Source organism: Carettochelys insculpta, chromosome 24 (assembly GCF_033958435.1).
Source record: "Carettochelys insculpta isolate YL-2023 chromosome 24, ASM3395843v1, whole genome shotgun sequence".
In the NCBI taxonomy this organism is placed as follows: Eukaryota; Metazoa; Chordata; order Testudines; family Carettochelyidae; genus Carettochelys; species Carettochelys insculpta.
The window spans coordinates 5,604,572-5,626,376 of NC_134160.1; the positions used below are offsets into that span (position 1 = coordinate 5,604,572).

At 63.2% G+C, this 21,805-nt stretch overlaps 1 protein-coding gene across 1 annotated transcript in view; it reads right to left on the reverse strand.

Moving 5' to 3' along the window:
• ADGRB2 (adhesion G protein-coupled receptor B2) overlaps window positions 1-21,805 on the reverse strand; it is a 70,918-nt gene that overhangs the window by 15,582 nt on the left and 33,531 nt on the right. Inside the window, exons 7-19 of the mRNA XM_074976124.1 lie at window positions 19,054-19,218; window positions 18,517-18,618; window positions 17,963-18,069; window positions 16,199-16,393; window positions 15,763-15,831; window positions 15,474-15,582; window positions 15,064-15,210; window positions 13,540-13,615; window positions 11,315-11,417; window positions 10,438-10,481; window positions 7,644-7,770; window positions 5,441-5,544; window positions 1,712-1,814 (exon numbers count right to left, since the gene is read on the reverse strand). Coding sequence (XP_074832225.1) covers window positions 1,712-1,814; window positions 5,441-5,544; window positions 7,644-7,770; window positions 10,438-10,481; window positions 11,315-11,417; window positions 13,540-13,615; window positions 15,064-15,210; window positions 15,474-15,582; window positions 15,763-15,831; window positions 16,199-16,393; window positions 17,963-18,069; window positions 18,517-18,618; window positions 19,054-19,218 — 1,451 coding nt within the window. The remainder of the gene's footprint in view (window positions 1-1,711; window positions 1,815-5,440; window positions 5,545-7,643; window positions 7,771-10,437; window positions 10,482-11,314; window positions 11,418-13,539; window positions 13,616-15,063; window positions 15,211-15,473; window positions 15,583-15,762; window positions 15,832-16,198; window positions 16,394-17,962; window positions 18,070-18,516; window positions 18,619-19,053; window positions 19,219-21,805) is intronic.

The window sequence follows — 21,805 nt, forward strand, 5'->3', positions numbered from 1 at the left end:
TCTCTGCAGAGCAGTTTTGCAGCTGCAGATGCAAACACCCGCTTTGCATCGCGAACCCTGCAAATTCACGCCTCCCCACAGGTCCTTTGTGCAACTGCCAATGTTGTATCTGTGCAGGACTCTAGTAATTAGGGTGACAAGAACTAGGCTGAAACTTTAAGGCTTTTGTCTGGGGTTTTATAGCTCTCCAGCCAAGCACCCTGAGTTTCAGACTCAGCTGATGGGAGAAATCTGCTTGCATCTGTGCAGGGAGCAGGAGGAGGGCAGGATAACAGAAGTGTTTTGCCCTCTTGCAGAGGGTCGGTAAGGAAACTCCAGATGCATCGCTCTCCGCTGGTCCAGCTGGAGCTTTCGTTTCAGGGAGATTAGCCCAGGGCACGGGGAGGCTGTCGATGGACGCACAGCCCCGTGGCAGTGCAGGACCCTGCGTGGGGGACAGTCACCCGCCCCCACCCTGCTGCAACATGCACTGGTATCTGTAGCAGCTCCTCAGACCAGGAGCTCCCGCCACGAAACCATCCTACGAGGGCCTGGCTGCCCTTAGGTTTGCTGTGGCATTCTGGGTATTGGCTCCCCACTTCACAATGTTCTCTAGCACTACTGCCTGGTGGCCCCGTCCTCCCATCTCTGTCACTCCCCTGCCTCGCGCCGGAGCCTGCTGGTGTGGGACCAGCCCGCAAAGGGCCCTGTCTCCAGAACACCAAGAGTCGCTGCCCTGAGGTGACCCGGCGGGTGCAGGAGGCTGCTGCTCATGGGCGTCCTGGAGGGCGCTGAGCTGCCTGGACCCGGCAGGGCAGGGAGAAGGGAATGCTGGGATGGCAGCTGGGCCATGCTGCCGGGAGCCTCCTTGCTGTAGGGCAGGTAGCGCAGAGACAGCCTGGGCAAGTGACTGGTGAGGGGTAAGAGGGTGCGAGCCAGGCCCGTGCCTGCGGCTGGAGAGCTCTGGGAAGGCACAGGAGGCTGCGACAGGTCTCAGGAGAGGTGGGTGGTCGTGTTCCCAGGGCCTGCTCAGTGAGCTCCCCCAGGGACAGGAGCCTGAATGTTCACAAGGAACCCACTGCTGCCTGTGGCGATGGGGAAAGGGCCAAGGGGAGACAGAGATGGAGCTGGTCCCAGGAGAAAGGCCCCCGGAGTGACCGAACGCAAGCCCTGCGCTGAGCAGGCCAGGGAAACCGAGACAGGCCTGGGACTGGAAATCAAGGGGCCCAGCCTGTGTCAGAAATTTGGGGCCTCTGCCATTTTCTCAATAGTTATATCCATGAATTCACCAATGCGGATTCACCTGGGGTGGCCAAGCAAGTGAGTGCATCCTCTGTGTCCCACGACAGCAGAGAGAGCTGTACCTAGAGCCCAGGGGATCCCAGAGCACTTCACTGGCTATATGGGTACAGGAGAGATTTCCGTCAGCACAGAAATGCAGCCACCTCTGGGGTGGAGCACAGCAGCGCACAGCAACACTGCAAAGCAATTGAGTCCAGGGAACTGCTCAGCCAAAACAGGAGGACGCAGCGAGGGAAAGGCCACATCCTGCCGCTCCAATCAGCTCTCTGGCTGTAACGCGGCAGGGAAATGTCTGTCAGGTGCCTCTCTAGCACTCTGCACGCCCCTCTTCAGGAACACAGCTTGTCCTCACTAGGCGCCCAGCCAAGCAATGCCCCCGGGCAGCTGCAGTGGAGACAGGAGCCCAGGAAGCCCTAGGCTGGACTCTAACCTTACTGAGCATATGGGACTGGCCCACCAGGATTAGCACATTGGAAGCCAGGATGGAGACACAGAAGTTCAGCAGGATGATGGAGCGCTCCGACTTGATGAACCTGCAGAGAAGGCAGAGGGAGACAGGCTGAAGGGATCCAGGGGCCAGGTCCCTGGCGAACACCCCGGCCTTGTTTCTCGACCCAAGGTGCAGAATGCAGGAGCTGCTATGACACAACAGACTACAACTGATGGCCTGGTCGTGGTGGTAGCTTGTCTCCAACAGCGGCCAACGGGGACCATAGTGAGTGGACTGTGTTAGCGGGCAGAAAATTCCTTCCTGACCCCCTGCTGGGGCTCAGGTTGTGCCCTGAAGCATGAGGATGGAGAGTTTATTTTATCCTAGGGTACGACTCCAGGGGCTACCTCATCCACATAGCCAATAGCAACGCTGGGATGAACCACCTGCAGTTCCACCTCCCTGCCCCCTCCCTTCCTCGGGAAGACAACATGCTATGCCAGCATGACCTCCCTAGGCCTTACAGCATCCCTGTGAGCTTCTCTTTCTGCTGCAAAATGAAAGTGTGACTGCAGTTCAGGTAGCAGACCTGTGCCTCCTTTAATCAAGCTGGTAGCCAGGGTCCCTGGTGGGTTGGTGCTCTAGTTACTCGCCTGGCTAACACGGGTACACCGGGCCCTGCTACAATCACACCGTCGCTGTGGAGTGCAGATGTACCCATGAGGGATATAGGCCCTGCTTCACCTCTGGCAGAACCACAGCTGCTTCTGGAATGTGACGTGGCAGCCATGGGAGGGTGCCCATCCCCACGGCCCACACGCAACGCAGGGAAGCAGCCTGTACAATCTCCCTGAACTGAGATGTAAAAACATTCTTGACTCACAGAATTCCAGGGCTGGAAGGGACCTCAGGAGGTCACCCAGTCCAGCCCCCTGCTTCAAGCAAGATCAACCCCCACTAAGTCATCCCAGCCAGGACCTGTTCCAGCCGGGACTTAAAAACCTCGAGGGATGGAGAATCCACCACCTCTCTAGGCAACGCATTCCAATGCTTCACCACCGCCTGGTGAAGAAGTTTTTCCTAATATCTAACCTACACCTCTCCCTCTTCAACTTCTGACCATTACTCCTTGTTCTGCCATCTGACACCACTGAGAACAGTTTCTCACCCTCCTTTTTAGAGCTCCCCTTCAGGAAGTTGAAGGCTGCTATTAAATCACCCCTCAGTCTTCTCTTCTGTAATCTAAACAAGCCCAAATCCCTCAGCCTCTCCTCATAGGTTTTGTGCTCCAGACCCTTAATCATTTTTGTTGCCCTTCGCTGAACCTGCTCCAGCAAATCCACATCCTTTTTATACTGTGGGGCCCAAAACTGGACACAATACTCCAGATGTGGTCTCACCAGTGCCGAATAAAGAGGAATAACTGCTTCTCTTGATCTGCTCGAAATGCTCCTCCTAATGCACCCGAGTATGCTGTTAGCTTTCTTGGCTACAAGGGCACACTGTTAACTCATATCCAAACTTTCATCCACCATAACCCCTAGGTCCCTTTCCAACGTACTGCTGCTGAGCCAGTTGGTCCCCAGCCTGTAACAATGCTTGGGATTCTTCCGCCCCAGGTGCAGGACTCTACCCTTCTCCTTATTGAACCGCATCAGATTTCTTTTGGCCCAGTTCTCCAATTTATCCAGGCCCCTCTGGATTCTCTCTCTACCCTCCAACAGATCCGCCACTCCCCCTAGTTTGGTGTCATCCGCAAACTTGCTGAGGGTGCAGCCCAGTCCCTCATCCAGGTCTTTAATAAAGATGTTGAATAACACCGGCCCCAGAACCAAGCCTTGCGGCACTCCGCTTGAAACAGACCGCCATCCAGATATTGAGCCATTGACCACTACCCGTTGGGCCCGACCATCAAGCCAGCTTCCTATCCATCTTATAGTCCAAAGATCCAATCCATATTTCCTTAACTTATGGACAAGAATGCCAGCGCCAGTGGCAAAGAGTCCCACAGGTGAACGGTCCGGCACAAGGTGGGGAAACTAGCTCCTCTTGGCCTCCTGTTGCAGAGGAGTCGAGCGCTTTTCCTGTCACTCCCAGGACAGAGCAGCGAGCCTCACAGATCTCCAGGCCAGGCATCTGCTGCTAAACCTTCACCCTGTCTCTTCCGCCCCACCACCGACAGACATAGCCGCACGCACTTCCGTATGCACCACCCCGGTCCCTTTGCAACCCTAGTGGGGTGGGAGTGTGTGGAAGGGAGCCTCGGGCCTGTACAGCCCCTAAGCGCTGTCTATGGTTTTTAGGCACCACCGTCCAGTAACCGCCCTCTGACCCTCCCTCCCATCGCTGTCGACTCCAGGAAGGGGATCTCAGGCCTTCCCATGCCTTAGCTGCAAAGCAGGGCCTGATTCTGCTGTCCCTCCTGTGGGCGTAAATTGGGAGTGGCACCAGGACTCCTCTCATGCAAGCCAGGCGGGATCAGGCCTGGCATAGCACCCCCTCCCTCGTCAGTGCCACGCGCAGGCAGCAGCACCAAAATAGCAGCTCCAGCAGGGCACGGCCAGGCCCACCCTTGTCTTTAATGAGCTAAGAGCTTTGTTCTTTTCCTGGAACAATACATTCAATCACGCGGCGGCTGGGCTGGGCGAGCGCTTGTCTCCCCACTCGCCATTTCCTCCTCCCTCCGCTCTCCGCACGCTCCCCAGCTGCCCCATGCTTCTCTCCTTCCCCTCCAGCTTTCCTGCCAAAAGGACCCTCTCCGCCTGCACAGCCCGGCACCCGCCAGCTGCCCACGGCCCTGCCGGAGGACACTGGCACACACCCTGGCTTTGCTCTGTTTCTGCCCAGTCCCCACCTTTGCCTGACGCTCAAACAGGCCACTTCCGAGTTCATTTGCTCCATGCACTGGTCCTACCAGAGACAGGTCACCCTCCCCGCCTTCCCGCCACTCTGTACACCCCTGAGTGTCTCTCTTTCCCCTCCATTCATTGAGGTGGCGGGTTTTACCCAGGAAAGCTTGTGTCCCAGCCCAGTGACTCGCACCTGGGATCTGTGGACCACCGGGTGTCCACGAGGGCATTGCAGGGGATCCATGAAAATATAAAAGAAATAAAAATGATCCAAGAAAATAAGTGTTAAATAAATGGCAACGTTACGCTCAATTGTTTTTAAATTAACCATCTGCCAAGAACGTTATTCATCGCTGTCCAAAAATCTCCGCGGCCGCTTCCTTTTTCATTTAATGGAGCGTGCGTAGCAGCTAGCATTGGCTTGGATGGGGGTCCGCGAACGGTTTGGGGGATGCCTGGGGGGGCCGCACTGGTGAAAAGGTTGGGACGTATCAGAGGGGTGGGCGTGTTAGTCTGTATCCACAAACACAACGAAAAGTCCTGTGGCACCTTATAGCCAGATGTTTCGGCGCATCAGCTTTCGCAGGCAAAGACAGCTGACAAAGTGGGTCTAGCGAAAAGGCTGGGAACCACCGGACTAGTCATAGAATCAGACCAGCTAATCAGACCAGTAAGTTGAAGGCTGTTATCAAGTCCCCCCTCAGTCTTCTCTTCTGCAGACTGAACAGTCCCAATTCCCTCAACCTTTCTTCACAGGTCGTGTGCTCCAGCCCCCTAATGAGTTTGGTCGCCCTCCGCTGTTTGTCTCTATGGAGCCAGAGGACTGCCTGTGATTTGCCCAAAGAGGGAGAAGGGGGGTGCAGAGCTGGGGCCGACCTACCTCCAGAAGGTGGCGTAGATCACCAGCAGGGTGAGCAGGGCCATGCAGGAGACAGCGCAGCCGATCACGAGCGGGACGGAGGGAGACGTGGAGGGGTCCATGGCCTGCTTGGGAGGAGAGAGGTGCTGAAGTCGGGGGGAGGGGAGGTTCCCCACTGGATCCGGGCTCAGAGGCTGGAAAGAGGGAGCTGCCCAGAGCCCCGGGGGCAGAGTGGGGTGGGAAGGATGGGTCTGCGGCTGCCAGAATAGCCGTGCTGCCCCAGCCAGCCTCCCCGGAGAGGGTCCCACAGGCTGCCCCCGCCCCCCGATCCCTGGCCAGCCCCATGTGCCCATCATATGCCCGAAAACCTCCTTCCCTGCAGTGAGTGGGGCAGAGCCCAGAGCCCCCCAGCCCCAGCCCTCTCTCCTCCACGCCCAGCCCAGAGGCCCACTGGTCTCCCCTGCACTGGGGCGTTGGGGCAGGGGCTGAGCCACAGCCTTTGGGCTGCCCTGGCCTGTTTCTGGGGGCACCCCTCTGTTGCCCTGCCACCGGGCACACTCCCAGCATGCCAATGGCTGGCGTGGCTGCAGGGCTCTGGGTGGCACTTGGCTTTGGCGGGGGAAGAGACCCTGTCTGTGAGAGCTGGAGGGGGTGTGGGGCTCCCAGACACAGGCCCAGATGGCTGCCCCTCCCCTCGTCACACATGGTGCTGCCTGGAAGGTCTACTAATGAGCCTGGGAAATCCCACCAGGACACACAGCTGGGACTGCAGCAGCTCTGATCTCAGCACTTGCTGCCGGTGACAGCTCCAGGGGCGGGGGGAGCTGGGAAGAGTGGGGTGTATCCCCACCCCCGCGCCCAGCCACCCACAGGGGTCTCTGAGTGTGGGGAGAGGGCTTGGCCTTGCTTGAGGGGAAGTCTCGAGGCAGCCCAGTGTGTGGCTTCACCAGAGCAGACCCCTCCCTCGCTAGCGCCCTCCCCATCGCAACAGGGCAATGCCCCTGATCTCCAGTGCCCCAGTGTCCTTGGCTTGCGTCTCTGTTTTCCAGGGCTTATGCTCCCCCGGCCAAGCAGAGAGGCCAACGTTCGGGGCCTCAGCTCGAGACACAGAGCGCATAGCTCTGGGGCTGGCAAAACCGCAACTGTATGTGGGCCAAGCTGGCCCCCACTGCCATGGGACCTGGAGCCCTAAAACATCCCTCAGCCTGCACACACAGCCAGAGTCCCCGCTGATTTGTTCCTTCTGGGGCAGAATAAATTTTGTTACATGCACCAAGGCGCGTACGGATATGCACCACCAATAGACACACAGGCTGCTGGCTGGGGGTGCTCTGCTAATCAGCTGGACGGCACCTGAATCTCTCCTGGGCAGCCGCCCAAACACTCAGCGTCCAGGGAAAGCTGCTCACACTGGGGGGCTGGGGGGAAGGGGACAGACACTGCCCTGCTCATGTGCCCATAATGCCAGGGGAGGACAGCTTCCATTCACCCCTTCCTGTAGGAGAAGAGGGGGCCGGACTGCACCTCCCCCCAGCTGCTGGACCCCTAACCCAGGGGAGGCTGAGCTGCAGCTGATGCAGCGCCCTGCCCCAGGGCATTCCCAGGGGCCCCACAGCTTGGCCCCATCACTCTTGGCAGTGGACACAGCAGCCCAGGTTGGGAACAGGCAGCCGCTCGCGGCGAGCCCAGAGCCCAGGCACAGCTTGCACGCCAGTTCTGGGGAGAAACCAGCGCTTGGCAGCGAGGGGGGCGGAAGCAGCCAGGGGAACTCGTCAGCGGAGGAGAGGCAGAGGGATGGAGGAGGGGGGCATAGGAGCGGGGGGGTCACAGCACAAGCACCATCCGTCCCCAGGCTACGCTCCTCCCACAGGCACAATCCCAGCCTGTTGCAAGGAAGGGGGGCCCCTCTCCAGCTCGCCCAGAGCCTCCCCTGGCAGACAGCCCCTCTGCCCCAGAGCCACCACCCTCTTGTCACCGTGTGGGGAGGCCGGCAGAGCCGCTGCCCGTCTCAGCCGCACCCTCCAAGCAGAGCCCCAGAGATCCGGGCTGGGTCCCAGCCTCCTGCACCGGATGCTGCTTTGGGACCAGCCTCTGCGCTCGGCCCCCCCAGCCCACAACCCAGCCGACGGCCCCCACCCTGCACTCCCACCTGGCTCCTGCTCGGCCCGGCTCCTGCAAGGGGGGCAGACGGGAAGGGAACCAGCAGGGCAGCGGTGCCACCTACCAGGTCCTTGGGCAGCTGGGCCAGCACGGCGTAGGTGGCCAGGGGGCTACACAGGCATTTGGTGTGAGCCGGGAGGGTTTCCAGCGTCTGGCAGCTCTCTGTGTCCCAGTTTCCTGCGCCGGCATCCCTGACGAATGGAATGGGCGAGCAGGCGAGGGAGCGATTTCAAATGATCCAACTCACAGAGCACCCCCAGCCCCTCAGCTCCTGTGCCGACTTAACCCTTCGCTGGCGCCGCCCCCCCCCCCAACAGCCGCCTGGGTCCTCGCGGGAGGGGCTGCTGCAGCTTATGACCCAGGCGCTGGGGCACAACCCTGCCCCGCCCCGCTCCTTGCCCTGGGCTCTGCTGACAAAAGCCCTCACCCTGCTCCTCGCCAGCCCCAAGCTGCAGCTCCCCAGGCGGCCGAACGCCGCGCACAGGCCTGAGCTCCGCTGGCTGGCGGGGGTCGGGGAGGCAGAACGGGCAGACGGGCCCCAGGAGGGGTGGAGAGAAGCCAGCAGGGCTCCGAGGCAGCTCTAGTCCATGCGCTCTCCCTGGGCACTGGGGTTGAGGAGAACAGAGGGGAATTCAGCGGCAGGTCAGGATGCCGGCGGCTGAGCCCTGAGCGAGGGGGGCGTGTGGGGGAGCGGTCGTGCAGCAAGGCGTGCAAGGGGACAGCTGCACCCCAGCGAGGCTGTGCACGTGCGCGACACGGGGCACGGCTCCCCGCACGCCTGGGCTCACGGCGGTGCGGCTGGCGGTGGCGTAGGCCAGAGGCGTGCACACCATACTGTGCAAAGCCCTGGGCGTGCAGGCAACCGTGCGAGGCCAAAGGCGGGTGAGCCTCCAGCCTGACAATGCCGGCGCCTAGGACTCCGGCCAGGTGAGGAGGGCCCCACAGGCACCGGCAGCAGGCTGGGAGTGAGAGCTGGCACCCCCCCAGCACAACTGCTTGCACTAGTGCAGGTGACCTTGCACCAGCGGAAATCCCCCCAACGCCGGGAGACTCCCCCATGCTAATCACCACAGACCCCACACGGGATGTGAGTCCCTGCCTGACCCCAGCGAGAGGGCAGGACGCGCCATAGCAAGTGACAGGCATTGCAGTGCCCATTAGCTCAGGTCCTGGCCCATCGCTTCGGATGCGCCAGCCGCCGCCATGAACCCTGCAGTGCTGCTGGGAACTCCCGCCGCCGAGGGGCAGGCGCGGCTCACCCACGGCCTCGGTGGATCAGCCCCCAGCAAGCGTCCCTGCGAAGGGGCAGCCGCACGCGGGCTGGGCCAGGCCGGCTCTGAGCCAGGGAGGCTGGAACAGAAAGCCCAGCTTCCGATACCGGGCTGCTCTCGCCTGGGGCCAGTAACGTCGGTGGGTGGGGGGCTCCTGCCTCTGTGCCAGGCCACTGGAAGCCCTCAGACCTGGGCAGTCCCTCTGCAGAGAGCAGCTGCAGTGTCCCAGCTGACCCGCCCTGTCAGCTGGAGGGGGCTGGACGGGGTTGTACAGGGGAGGAGCATGAACCGGGGCAGCTGCCACATCTCCCTGCTGACAGCTACAGCGAGGTTGCTCTGACAACCCGAAGCGAGGATGCAGGGCTGGGAGGCTGTGCCTGGCTACATGCAGGGAGTGCAAGTCCGGAAGAGGCCCCAGGGCTGGCGTGCCCATGGGACACCGGACTCCCCCCACGACCAGTCCTGCCGGGACAGAAAGGGGCAGACAATAGCAAGGGGCCCAGGACACGCCCCTCCTGGCACGGTTGCACCCCTCGTGCTCAGGCGTGCACGGCCAGGCTCACTAGAGGTCCCTGGCTCCCCTCATGCTTCGCTCCAGCCGGCACTCACACCCGGCCTCTGGAAAGCTGCCAGCCTCCATCTCCTGCCTGGCACGGGCCCGAATCGATACCGGCACTAGCGCCATTAACCCACGGCCATGGCGCGGCCGTTTTCCTCGCACTTCCCAGGGGACGTGGCACCCGGCAGGGCGGGGAGGCCAGCCGATCTCTCCTGGCTGTTGATGAACCCACGGGCCGAGGCTAACGGGGTGCGGGGGGTGCTCTGCCTGGGACAATGGGAGCTCAGAGAGTAGGGGGACAGCCAGCAGTGCATGGTCCCCCCCCTGCCAATTCTGGCTTGCTGGCTCCTTCCTGCCCGTGGTCAGTCCCCTCCAGTAGTGCCATGAGGCTGGGCCGGGGGACGCTGCATGAGAGCATAGGGACCCATAGCCCATTAACCCAACAAGCGCTGGGGTTTGTGGGTCCCCGTCTCATCCCCATCGCCATTGCCAAGAAACCACAGCCTCGCCTGGCTCCCCACGACCGCTCCGGCCCCCAGCCAGCCCCTGGGGGAGTGGGCAGTGCCGAGGGTGGCGTGGGGCCTGGGCAGTGGGTGGTGTGGGGAGGGTCGGCAGCTAACACCCTGCGGAGAACCCGGCCTCCAGCACCGGGAGGTCAGCTACCCAGGAAGGGCCCGAGGACGGGACAGGTGGGTGCAGGGAACCAGACCCCGAGGCAAGTGCCTGCCAGTGGCTTGTGAGCAGAGGCTGCCCCCTGGGCAGCCAAAGACAAGCAACCCCGAGGGGTTCCTGGACAGCCCAGGGCAGGCTGGCACACAGCCCAGCTGGCAGCAGCTGACGGGGAAAGAACAGCTTGGGCTGCTGCAATCTGTCCCCTCTGGCTGAGCAGAGTGGCAGACTCCTGTCTCCAGGCAGAGGACGCTATCCTGGAGCAGGCCAAGGAGGGAGGTACACAGGGCCCCTGTCCCATCACAAGAGCCACCCCCCACTCCGGAGCCCCAGCATGCCCAGGCCACAGCAGCACTCACGCTTTGGAGTAGTCCCAGGTGACGCACTGGGGGTGCGAGGTGCCCTGCAGACAGACAGAGCCGGGTTAGCAGGGATGCAGACCCTCCTTCTCCCTGGCTCCAGCCATGGCACATGGGAGGCACTCTCCCCTCTGAGCACAGCCTGCTACCCCCTCAGCCTGCCCGCTGCAGCAAGGGCCCCGGAGGGAGGGCACCAGCTGGGCTGGGACATCTGGTACCCTAGAAGCACTGAGGCCAGGCAGACTGGGGACGCACGGCCATGGCAAACTCCCCCTCCCTCCACCCACAGCTAGGGGAGCTCCCCAGCCCACAGACCACGCTCAAACCAGCCTCCTTGGGCCTCATGGGGGTGGTGAGCCGGGTTCCCTGTATGCTGAGCGCTTGGCAGCTGCCCAGGAGAGAGTCAGCTGAGTAGCAGAGCACTCACAGCCGGCAGCCTGCGTGTCTATGGGTGGTTCACAGCCGCGCACACCTCGGTGCGCAGAAAATTTATTCCGCCCAGGGATGGTTAAAAATTAGAGGGAGCCCTGCTGGCAAGAGACAGAGGAGCTGGGGGGCCCACAGCTGGAACACAGGGGGGAAGGAGCAGCCCCAGAGCCCCGTGCACACGCAAGGGAGCCTGGCATAGACAGATGAGGGCACAGCGGTGAGCTGACGCCCAGTCCCAGACCCGCTGGAGGTCTGTGGGGTGGGGTAGGGGGGGCTGAGGGGTATCAAGGGCTGGACTAGCAGGGCCCTTGCACAGCTGTGAGGGAGGGCGAGCACAGCAGGAAGGAGCAGTAGGAGGGCTGTAGGGTGCAGACCTGTAGGGTGGGTGACTGGCACACGACGGGGCCCCCCGGCTGCCACGGGAGCCCCCCGAGGGCACAGCACTTACGTTAAGCACGTGGGACAGCTCCACCGAGATGAGGGGCTCCGTGGGCTTGGTCGGCGGGCGCACAGTCACCGTGAGCACTCTGGAGGTGACAGCCAAGGGGCTCCTGCAGAGATGAGGGGACAGGCTGGAGCCAGGACACAGGGCAGGGCACGAGGGGTGCCGCTTGGCCTGCTGGTGGTCACACGTGTGTGGCATGAGTGTGAGCACTGGCTCTGCACACGCATGCAGGCCGTCAGCGGGGCACCCCTGGGCCAAGGCGGGGGGGGCCGGCTCTGCATCCCTGGGGGGGGGGCCCAAGGGCAATCAGCCCTTAGAGCCACTCAGACCCTGGTTCTTCCCTCCCCCCAGCCTCTCAGCCCTCGGGAGCAGTGCAGCAGAGCTGTTTCCAAGGGGCCCAGGACAACTCCCAGAAGAGGGAGAGACACCCTAGCAAGGGAGCAGTGCAGAAGGGGACCGAGGGGTCGTCGCGGACCACAAGCTGAGTCTGAGTCACCAGCGTGACACGGTTGCAAAAAAAGCAAAACGCAACTGGGCTGCCCTCACTGAACGTTGGGAGCAAAGCGCGACACATCGTTCTGCTCTGCTCTGCTCTGCTCTGCACCGGTTGGGCCTCAGCGGGAGTGCTGTGTCCCGTTCTGGGCCCCACGTTTCAAGAAAGATGCGGAGAAATTGGAGAAGGCCCAGAGAAGAGCAACAAGAATGATGAAGGGTCTGGAGACCACGAAGACTGAAAGAACTGGGCTTGCTCAGTTTAGAAACGAGAAGACCTGGAGGGGACGGGATAGCGGTTTACAAGGAGGAGGGAGAAAAACTATTCCCTTTGGCCTCTGGGGACAGGACAAGCAGCAAGGGGCTTAAACTGCAGCAAGGGAGGTTGAGGTTGGACATCAGGAAAAGCTCCTAACTGTCCGGGTGGTTAAACGCTGGAATAAATTGCCTGGGGAGATTGTGGAATCTCCATCGCTGGAGACATTTCAGAGCAGGTTAGACAGACATCTATGGGGGATGGTCTAGATGGTGCCTGGTCCTCCTGTGGGGGCAGGGGGCAGGACTCAATGACCTCTCGAGGTGCCTGCCAGTACTAATGTAAGACCTGGGTGTGCCTCTCCTTGCCGGTGATCGGTAGAACTGACAGCAAGCGGAGGGAGCATTGTGACCTGATCTCTGGCCATGGGACTTTCCTTCCTGTGTGTCCCAGAACGTATGTGTTGGGAGCCCTTCCCATCACGACTGAAACTCCCCCAGGCTGGAGAATCCAGCACCAGCCTAGTTAAGCCCTTAATTACCCTCCCTGCTAGATCGACAGGTTCTTTCCCGTCTGAAGTTGATAGCTTCAGCTTCCAGCCATGGGCCTCACTAGGCCTTCATGTGCCAGACGGACGGGCCCCTTGGCAGATTTCGGTCCCCCCCTTAAGGCAGTTCCCACTGCGGATGAGTCTCCCCGTCACGTTCTGTGGGTCCGGCTAATCGGCTCGAGCTCCCGAATCCAGCAGCATGACACACACTTTCCATCCTCGCGTGGGTGTGGGGCCCCGCCCAGCCCTGCTCACAAGGAGGTGGAGAGCGTGTGCCCGGACAGGTTTGATTGTGCACAGGTGAAGCGTGTGTGCACAGACACTCGTGTGTGCCCAGTAGTACATACAGCTGTCTTGGACTCCAGCCTGCCCCACACCATTCTCTGCCTCTCCCTCTCTCCTTCCGGTTCCCAGCTAGCGAGAGCAGAGGCAGGTCGGAGGAGCCCTCGTGCACGTGGCGCTGGCTGGGAGCCACCATCCTGCTCTGCAGCTCGAACAGCAGCAGGACACGAGCTGGGCTGCCGGACGCACTGCCTGGGGGCACTGGGCTGCCAAAATCCCAACAGGCGCCCGCTCTCAGCCCCTGCTCCGGCACCAGGAAGCAAAGCCTCCGCCCACACACGGCACCCCCTGTGCTGGCCTGTACCCTCCCCCAGCCTGGGGCCTGGAGGGAGCACCCTCTCCTTGCCCACGCTCAGTCCTGAACCCAGGAACCAGGGCTGCCCAGTGCTCGTGTCTCCCCCGAGCCCCGTCCCTCCCCGCACGCCATGCTCAGGACACGCAGCAGTAACTCCAGCGGGGTCGCAGCTCTGCCGCACGGCTGCAAGTCGGCCCCGTCAGGGCCCAGCCCTGTCCCACCCCCTGGGGCGTCATCCCCCGCTCCATGAGGAAGCCCAGGTTCCTGCCCCGGAGCCCCAGCCAGCCACCCACCTGGGGGGAGGTAAGATGAGGCCCAGCGTGCGGTACAGGATGGCCCCAATCACGAAGTACGACGACTCGTCCATTTCTGCAGAGGGGGAAGGGAACAGTGAAGGGGGCCGGCACCCGTCCCTTCCCAAGCCCCCAGCCTGGGAGGGGGGCATGGCTGGGCCTCCGAGTGATGTGCCCCCCACTTGCAGTGTGATTGGGGAACATGGACTGGCCCTTCGGAGCCTGGAGGTGGCCCCAGCCAGAAGAGGTTACAGCGGGCGAGGGCAGCTAGGACTCCTGGGTTCTATCTCCTCTCCTGTGACTCAGGGGAGTACACTGCTGAATAGCACCACACCTGCTTCCCCACCTGTACAAGGGGGGTCCCGGTACTGAGGGCGCAGCAAGGCACCGGGAAGGGGGAAGGGTTGGGGAGGCCCCCTACAGCACCGCCCTGCAGGGGGAACAGCAGCTGCCCTGACTCCCACGGTGAGTCCCTGGGGGCACTGGGCTACCTGGCTGTGGCGCTTACCACAGCACGGCCTGCAGGATCTGACAACCGAGTCCAGCCTGGGGCATATCCCTCGTGGGGAGAGAGAGGCCAAAGGTGACCCACTTACATGTCACAGGACGGCCCCAGTGCCCGGCTAGGGGGCAGCCTGTGTTCGCCCCCCAGCCGGGGCCCACTCAGGTTTTTAAATCAACATTAACAGGCAATGGAAAGATTGAAACCCCCTGCGGCTGCGTGTCCGGGGCTGGGCACCAGCGTGTGCTCCTTTAGCGCATTGGCAAACAATGCAGCAGCCCTGGGAGACCGGGTGCAAATCGATTCCCACTGCTTGTTTGCATCCACACGTATAGACCCAGCCAAACGCCAGTCACCAGGGCCAGGCCCAGCTCGTGCACACATTCGTGCAAAGGTACGCACACACGTGTGAGCACAAGTGAGCAAACAGGACACCTACAGGTGCTCACAAGTGCTTTGTGACTGTGCCTTCGCAAACGTACATGCATACACAGTCGCACACGAACAAGCACACCTGTGTTACACGCCTGTGCATGCGGACGCAGCCACTTACGTGCATTGCACAAGTGCCTACACAAACGCACACCTAGCACATGTAGACACACACATAATCACATGGGCATGGAGACACACAAATACACTGGCCCATTGCATGCAAGCACCCTGCACATGCGCATATACAAAGCACAACTATAATCGCTTGTGAACAAGTATGCACTAACCACTTGTAAATGTGCACACCTGCATTGCACATGTATATGCACATGGGAGGCACAGATGCATCGGCCCATGTGTGCCAGCACCTCACACACGTGCACACTAATCACTTGTGAACAAGCATGCACTAATCACTTGTGAACAAGCGTGCACTAATCGCTTGTGAACACGGGTGCACTAATCACTTGTGAACAAGCATGCACTAATCACTTGTGAACACGGGCGCACTAATCACTTGTGAACAAGCGCGCATACACGCACACGTGCGCGCCCCTGCTGCTCTCCTCCCCGCTGGCCCCGCCTACCCGAGGAGGAGAGGCTGAGCACCGCCTTGGGGATGAAGAGCTTGTCCTCCGAGTGGCGGGCCCAATCCTTCATGCCCCGGCGCCCCTTCATGGGGAAGTTGATGTCGCTGGAGACGGCCGAGACGGGCTCCCTCTGGATGCTGATCACTGCGGGGTGGGGCGGGGCGGGGAGAAAGGGTCACTTCCGGCTCACACGTGCCCAGGGACATCGGCCAACCTCAGGCGGCCCCGGCCCCCTGCTCACAGCCTTCTGTGAGCACACCTGGCACAGGCCTGCAGGGGCCATGTGCCTCCTGCTGCGCCCCCCCCGGCACAGGCTCCCAGCCTCGCCCACCCCACCACTGCACTGCCCAGCACAGGGCTGGAGCCCTCCCCCGGCCTGCAGGGGCTGCCCCAGCCCAGCCACTCACCCAGGTTGTCGGTGACCACGAGGGAGCTCTGGAAGGCCTTCAGCGCATCCCCCACCAGGTGGATGAAATCTTCCACCACCTTCATGAGGTGCACGGTGCCGGGGGACACCTGCGGGCACGGCGAGAGGGAGAACCTATCGCAGGCGTGCACATGTGTGGGGGAGAGGCCAGGTGCGGCGGGGAGAGGACAGGGACCCCCAAGACAGAGCGGGGAAGAGAGTAAGGGGGTCCCAGGGTCCCAGGTACAGCGAGCGGGTAGGTGGGTTACAGGACCCCGGGGCCGGCTCACCTGCTGGGCATCCTCCCACTTCTCCCGGTTCTCCGCATCCACCATGTAGCTGACCACCTGGAAGAAGCGCTGCGGGAGGGGAGGGGGCGTGAGGGGCGGCTCTGCGACGCACAGGGGCAGGGGCCTTTCTCGGGCACCTCGGGGAGCCTCGAAATGCCCCTGGCCCAAGAGCCGCCGCATGCGCATGCCCATCGCAGGCCCCACACGCGACCCCCACCCCGCCCTTCAGCTGGGGTTCTTCCTGGCCCTGCCTGCTCCCGGCCCCGGCTCCCCAGCTCCGGGTGCAGCTGCTGTTCACCAGGCAGCACCAGCCCGGGGCCGGGGGGGGGGACCCCAAAGCACAGGGAGACACCGACGGCAGGAGAAACTGCAGCACCAAAGGCACCGGGGAGCCCCCAGAGCGGCGCCCGGGAGGGCAGCACAGGCCGGGCCGCACCTGCACGTCGTCGGAGGAGGGGACGTAGGTGGCCCGTTTGAAGGTGTCGGTGACGTTGCGCAGGATCTCCACCGAGAAGAGCAGGTCCCCGCTGTAGTACGTCCGGCGGGACATCAGCTCCAGCAGGCTGCGCACCACCTGCGACATGCCCTCGCCCGCCAGCATGCGCTGCCCCTTGGCCAGGTGCTCCCGCAGCTTTCGGTGCAGGGGGCAGAGAGCAGGAGGGGAGAGATGAGCCTGCGCCAGGGGCTTCCCCAGCTGCCGTCCCCCACGCCCCCGAGACAGCAGCCGGGTCGGTTCTGTCTGGGAACAGCAGACACCCATGGGAACCAGCAGGGCTGCTCCCGGGCCCTGCCAGCACCCCGGTGTGGGGCCCATTCCCCACATCCCCCCGGCCTGGGCCCCTCCAAGGACCATTCCCTGGGCCCCAGTCCCACTGTGTGGTCTGTCAGGGGCAGGTCCCACTGCCCAGCCCCCTGCGATGCCCCCCAGCGGCTGCTCCTCACGCCCCACTCCATGGGCTTGGGACCCCAAAGCACAACCCCTCAGGAGACGCCCCTCAGGACGGCCGCTCTCTGGGTCCCCATCCCGCCACGCTGCCCGGCCGCCATGTCCGTGGGTGCCCAGCAGCTACAGGGACCCAGACAGGAGCTGGTACTTATCCCCCCCCGAGAGCGCTGCTTGTCTCTTGTCTCTGCAGGGGCACAGGCCAGGATGCGGCAAGGTGAGGGCCCTGGCACTGCCAGCCAGAGCCCCCAAGGGAAACGTCACCCCAGGGGCCATCACTGCAGGGCTTCTACCCCCGGCAGGAGGAGGCTAGACCCACACCAACCCTCTCCAACCCTCCTGGCCGCGCACCATAGGCCCCCTGCAGGTTAGTGGATGAGGGAAGGGGTCCAGGGTATCAGGAAAGCTGGACTGTATCTCAGCTTCACCCTGAGTCACTGCCCTGCTGTGTGCCTCAGTTTCCCCAAACCGGAATAATGCCAAATCAAGGCAGCTGTTTCATCCACCTCATTGGAGCGCAGGGCTCCACCGGGGGATGGGAGCAGCAACCGGAACGGGGAAGATGGCAATGCAAAGGGATAACCAACACCAGCCCCCTCCCCCGATCCCAGGTGGGCGGGGGAAGGAGCCAGGGGCTAGGATGCTAATTAGCTTCAATGGCAATGAAATATTCATGCAAAGAAGCTGCTTCGCTGGGGCGGGGGCAGGATTCGCCAGCCGCTCGGTAGCTTTGTCTTGGGGAGCGTTGGCCTGCCCATCCCGAGGGCTCCTGGCTTCCGAGTGCTCCAAGCCTGGCCGGTGGGGGGAATCGGATGAGGGGTGCGCAGCCTGCAAAGGGGGCCAGGGCTCGGCTGCCATCCCCCCGCCCCGCCCCCACTTCTGGAGAACGCTGGATCAAAGCCCCCCAGGCATTTGTAAACAGGGCTCGGGCCCCCCAGCCCCCACGGCACATGCACGGCTGCAAACCCAGAGAGGCCCCCGCCGGGGCCAAACGGCCCAGGAACCAGCATCCCCCCCAGAAACGGCCCCTGCAGCCTGGAGGCTGCCTGCGTGGGGTGGCCTGGGGGGCGCATGGCCCCTCCCCTCTTGCAGAGCAGCAGGGGGCCCAGAGCTGGCAGGGCAGGGGTCTGGCTGGCTCTACCCTTGTGCAGGGGAATCTTAAAGCAGCACAGCCGCTGAAGTCGCCCAGGCCGGCCAGGTGGATGGCAGAGCAGGCGGCACCAGCGTGCGGGGGTGCTGGCCAGAGCGTGCACCTACCGAGAGATGTAAGTATCTGTACTCGTGGGAGATGCACCGGGCAAAGCTGGGCGCGCCCCAGTAGGCCACCCCATGGGCATTCAGCAGGCACTGGCGGCTGGCGGATCCTGGACACAAGAGGGGAAAAGAAGGACGGAGCGTTCAGCCTGTGCCGTCCTAGTCCCAGCCCTGGCCCCCAGCTCCTCTCCACCAGCCCCAGGGCCCACAGAGCCCATGGGTCCCCAGTGTGCTAGCAGCCCGAGTCCCAGGCTCAGTTCCGGCCCCCAGCCGAGCTTCAGTGCCCGCAGCTCCCCAGAACCAGCATCCCTGCGCCCCCACATCTGCCCCCAGGCTCCCGTCCCCACCAGCAGCCTGCGGCCCCACCTCCTGCCCTGAAGCAGGTGCCATGGGAGCAGGGCCGGGAAGCCAGAGCTGCTATGCAGGAATCCTCGAGGCCACGCGGTGGAGGGCCAGGCTGCCACGCGAGGGTCCCGGGAACAGGCCGTGGGCCACGTGCCTCTCCTCCTCCGCGCCCAGCCCGGACACGAGCGGGGGCACGAGGCCTCAGCGCTCACCAGTGGCGTTGGGTGGGCACTTGTTGTAGGTGACCTCGCCGGCAGCTGTCTTCTTCCACGTCATGAGGAGCACGTGCTGGTCCCTGCACATCTCATGGTAGGCTGCCAAGGGAACGGGCGGTGAGCCGGGCCCCAGCCGCCCGTCGGGGGAGACGCCCGTCCCACAGGGACACGCCACCGGACGGGGACGCCGGGTGGAGGGAGAACGCGAGCCAGGCAGATTGGCGTGGGAGAGGCGGAAGGATGGACGGACAGAGATGGGGCAGATGGACAGGGAAGGGAGGGGAGGACAGACAGACAGCTGGAGGGGGTGGAGCAGGCAGAAGGACAGACAAACGCTGCTAGTGGGCCTCAGGGTGGATGGACAGAGGGAGACACAGCAAGCGGGTGGAAGGACAGACAGCTGGAGGGAGATCGGGGCCGGCCGGCCGGGAGAGGCAGAGTCTATGGGGCTCACAGAGGCGCCGGGCCAGGCCAGGGGGAACTGGTGCGCCGGGTGGGAGGCTGAGCAGGGCTCAGCCGCCCTCCGCCAAGTACCTGGGCACTTCTTCTCGTTGCATGTCTTGACCTCCTCCCCAGAGCCCTCGCACGGGTAGCCTTGCACGCCTGTGCCCTGGCACATGCGGAAGCGTCTCTGCCAGCCCGTGTCGCACGTCTTGGAGCACAAGCTCCAGTGGTTCCAGGGACCCCACTTGCCGTCGGCTGCCGGGGGAGCAAGAAAGGTGTGTCAGCACCGTGCAGCGGGCAAGGGACCACCCCCCCATGCCTGGTCCTCTGGCGGGCCGGGTGCTGGCCGGGGCACGGCTGAGCCAACCCGCAACAACTTTAACCAACTCTGAGGCGGATCACTCAGCCCATCCATCCCTCCAGTCGTTTCAGCCGCCTCGGGTGCCAGGTGTCCTGGGCTCATCCGCCCCACCCTCTTCAAGGCTTTCCGTCCTCAGGGCCCCAAGCCCTCCCCCCACCAAGGGCCCCATGTTCCTGCCCTGCCGGCCACCCCGGGGGCACCAGACAGAACCCCCCTGCCCCTCCACCCACTGCCGGGCCCCAGCCACCAAGAGCTCCCCAGCCCCACTCATCCCCTGCAGAAGCTCCCTTGTTCACTCTCTGTGTGGTACCCCCAGGAGCTCCTACCAGAGTCCAGGAAGCCAGCGCTGAGGTTCCAGGCATCAGTCTCCCGGCACTGCCCAACCGTGGGGCAGTGTCACTGCCCAGTGTGTGCAGAGGGGGAAACTGAGGCACAGAGCAGGGAAGCGACGTGCCCTGGGACTCAGCAGAGTGAGGGAGCGAAGCCCGGCAGCCACAGGTAACCGGCTCACCCCTCGCACCCGCGCCCAGGAGGTGGTGCTACAGCCCTTCGAACCGGCCTGGGCGGCGACCGCGTGACCACCCCAGGAGAGCTCAGCAGCCTGGCTCCGGTCCCTCCCTGGCTTGGCTCCCCCACTCCAAAGAGGCTGCCCAGCAGCCCGGGGGGCCACGCGCAACCTGCCAAAATCCAGCAGCCCCCGCGGGTGACAGCATCTGCTAGTGCTTTGCACAGGGCCGAGCACCAGGTGGGGAGGACTCAGGCCAAGGCAGGGCCGCCCTCAGGAGACCTGCCTGCCCAAGCCTGGATGATTGCAAAGGTCCACACGCACGCGCATGGCTCCCCGACACGACTGGGAGCGCTTGTGCGCTGACTCATTCCCAGAGCTGTGCGGGAGTCTGTGCATAGGCCTGCTAGCTCCCAGGGCCACGGGAGAGCTCGCACGAACCCTAGTGCCCAGGAGGGCATGACTGTCGTGCAAGGGGGCTAGCACCCGTGCCTAGCAGGGAGGTGCAGCCATCAGCACATGAGCAGGTGTGGATGGGCCGTGTTTAGCAGCAGCTTCCGGCTCAGGGATCTGCAGCATCCCGGCTTCCCCCCATCCCCGGGGGCAGCTCAGGGACGCTCGGGCACCGGGGAAGCACACCGGAGCCTGCAGCACCACAGCAGCCTGGCTGAGCTCCGATCACACAAGCTGGAGCCCCTGGGGCCCTGGAGAGGGTGCAGTCCCCACTCCAGCTCTGGCCATCCCCCGTCCTTCAGCTCCTCTGCTCAGCTCTCCCCTGAAAGCTGCTGGATCTGATGTACGGTGCGGGGAGGCAGCCAGGGCCCATCTGCCGCCCTTGCCCACAGCCAGGTGGTTTCTTCGGGATTCGCGTTCCTACGGAGCGCAGCTGGCGCCCCAGGCGGGTCCCGGGCCTGTCTGCAGCTCCATTTAAATGTGTCTGCAGCCAGGCTGGGCCCCAGCTCAGGGCCTGCCCTGGAGCAGAGGTCAGCTGCTGCAGTGGCCACTGCCTGAGAGGGACAGCCCCGGCCCCGGATGCAGACACCGAGAGAGCAGCTGAGACCAGGAGCAGAGACCCAGGACAGCACCGGCCACCTGGCCCAGGGAGCAGGATGGGGCCCGCGCCCCAGCGAGCAGCATGCTAACGGCGCCAAGGCGCAGACGGGCCAGGCACCAGCTCCTCCAACTGCACATCAGCAGTGAAGTGACCCCCACCCTCTGGGCAAACCACCCCAAGGGGGAAAGCAAAGAGACCTCTGTCCCTCCCCAGTATAGTGCCACTGCTCACACCCACAGTGACGCACGAGGATCTCCCACACCGCACCACGTCACCGCTCACACCCACAGTGATGCATGAGGATCCCCCACACCGCACCACGTCACCGCTCACATCCACAGTGACGCACGAGGATCCCCCACACAGCACGTCACCGCTCACACCCACAGTGACGCACGAGGATCTCCCACACCGCACCACGTCACCGCTCTCACCCACAGTGATGCACGAGGATCTCCCACACCACACCACGTCACCGCTCACACCCACAGTGATGCACGAGGATCTCCCACACCGCACCACGTCACCGCTCTCACCCACAGTGATGCACGAGGATCCCCCACACAGCACGTCACCGCTCACACCCACAGTGACGCACGAGGATCTCCCACACCGCACCACGTCACCGCTCACACCCACAGTGATGCACGAGGATCCCCCACACAGCACCACGTCACCGCTCTCACCCACAGTGATGCACGAGGATCCCCCACACCGCACCACGTCACCGCTCACACCCACAGTGATGCACGAGGATCTCCCACACCGTACCACGTCACCGCTGTCACCCACAGTGATGCACGAGGATCCCCACCACCACCCCCACACCGCACCACGTCACTGCTCACACTCAGTGATGCACGAGGATCTCCCACACCGCACCACGTCACCGCTCTCACCCACAGTGATGCACGAGGATCTC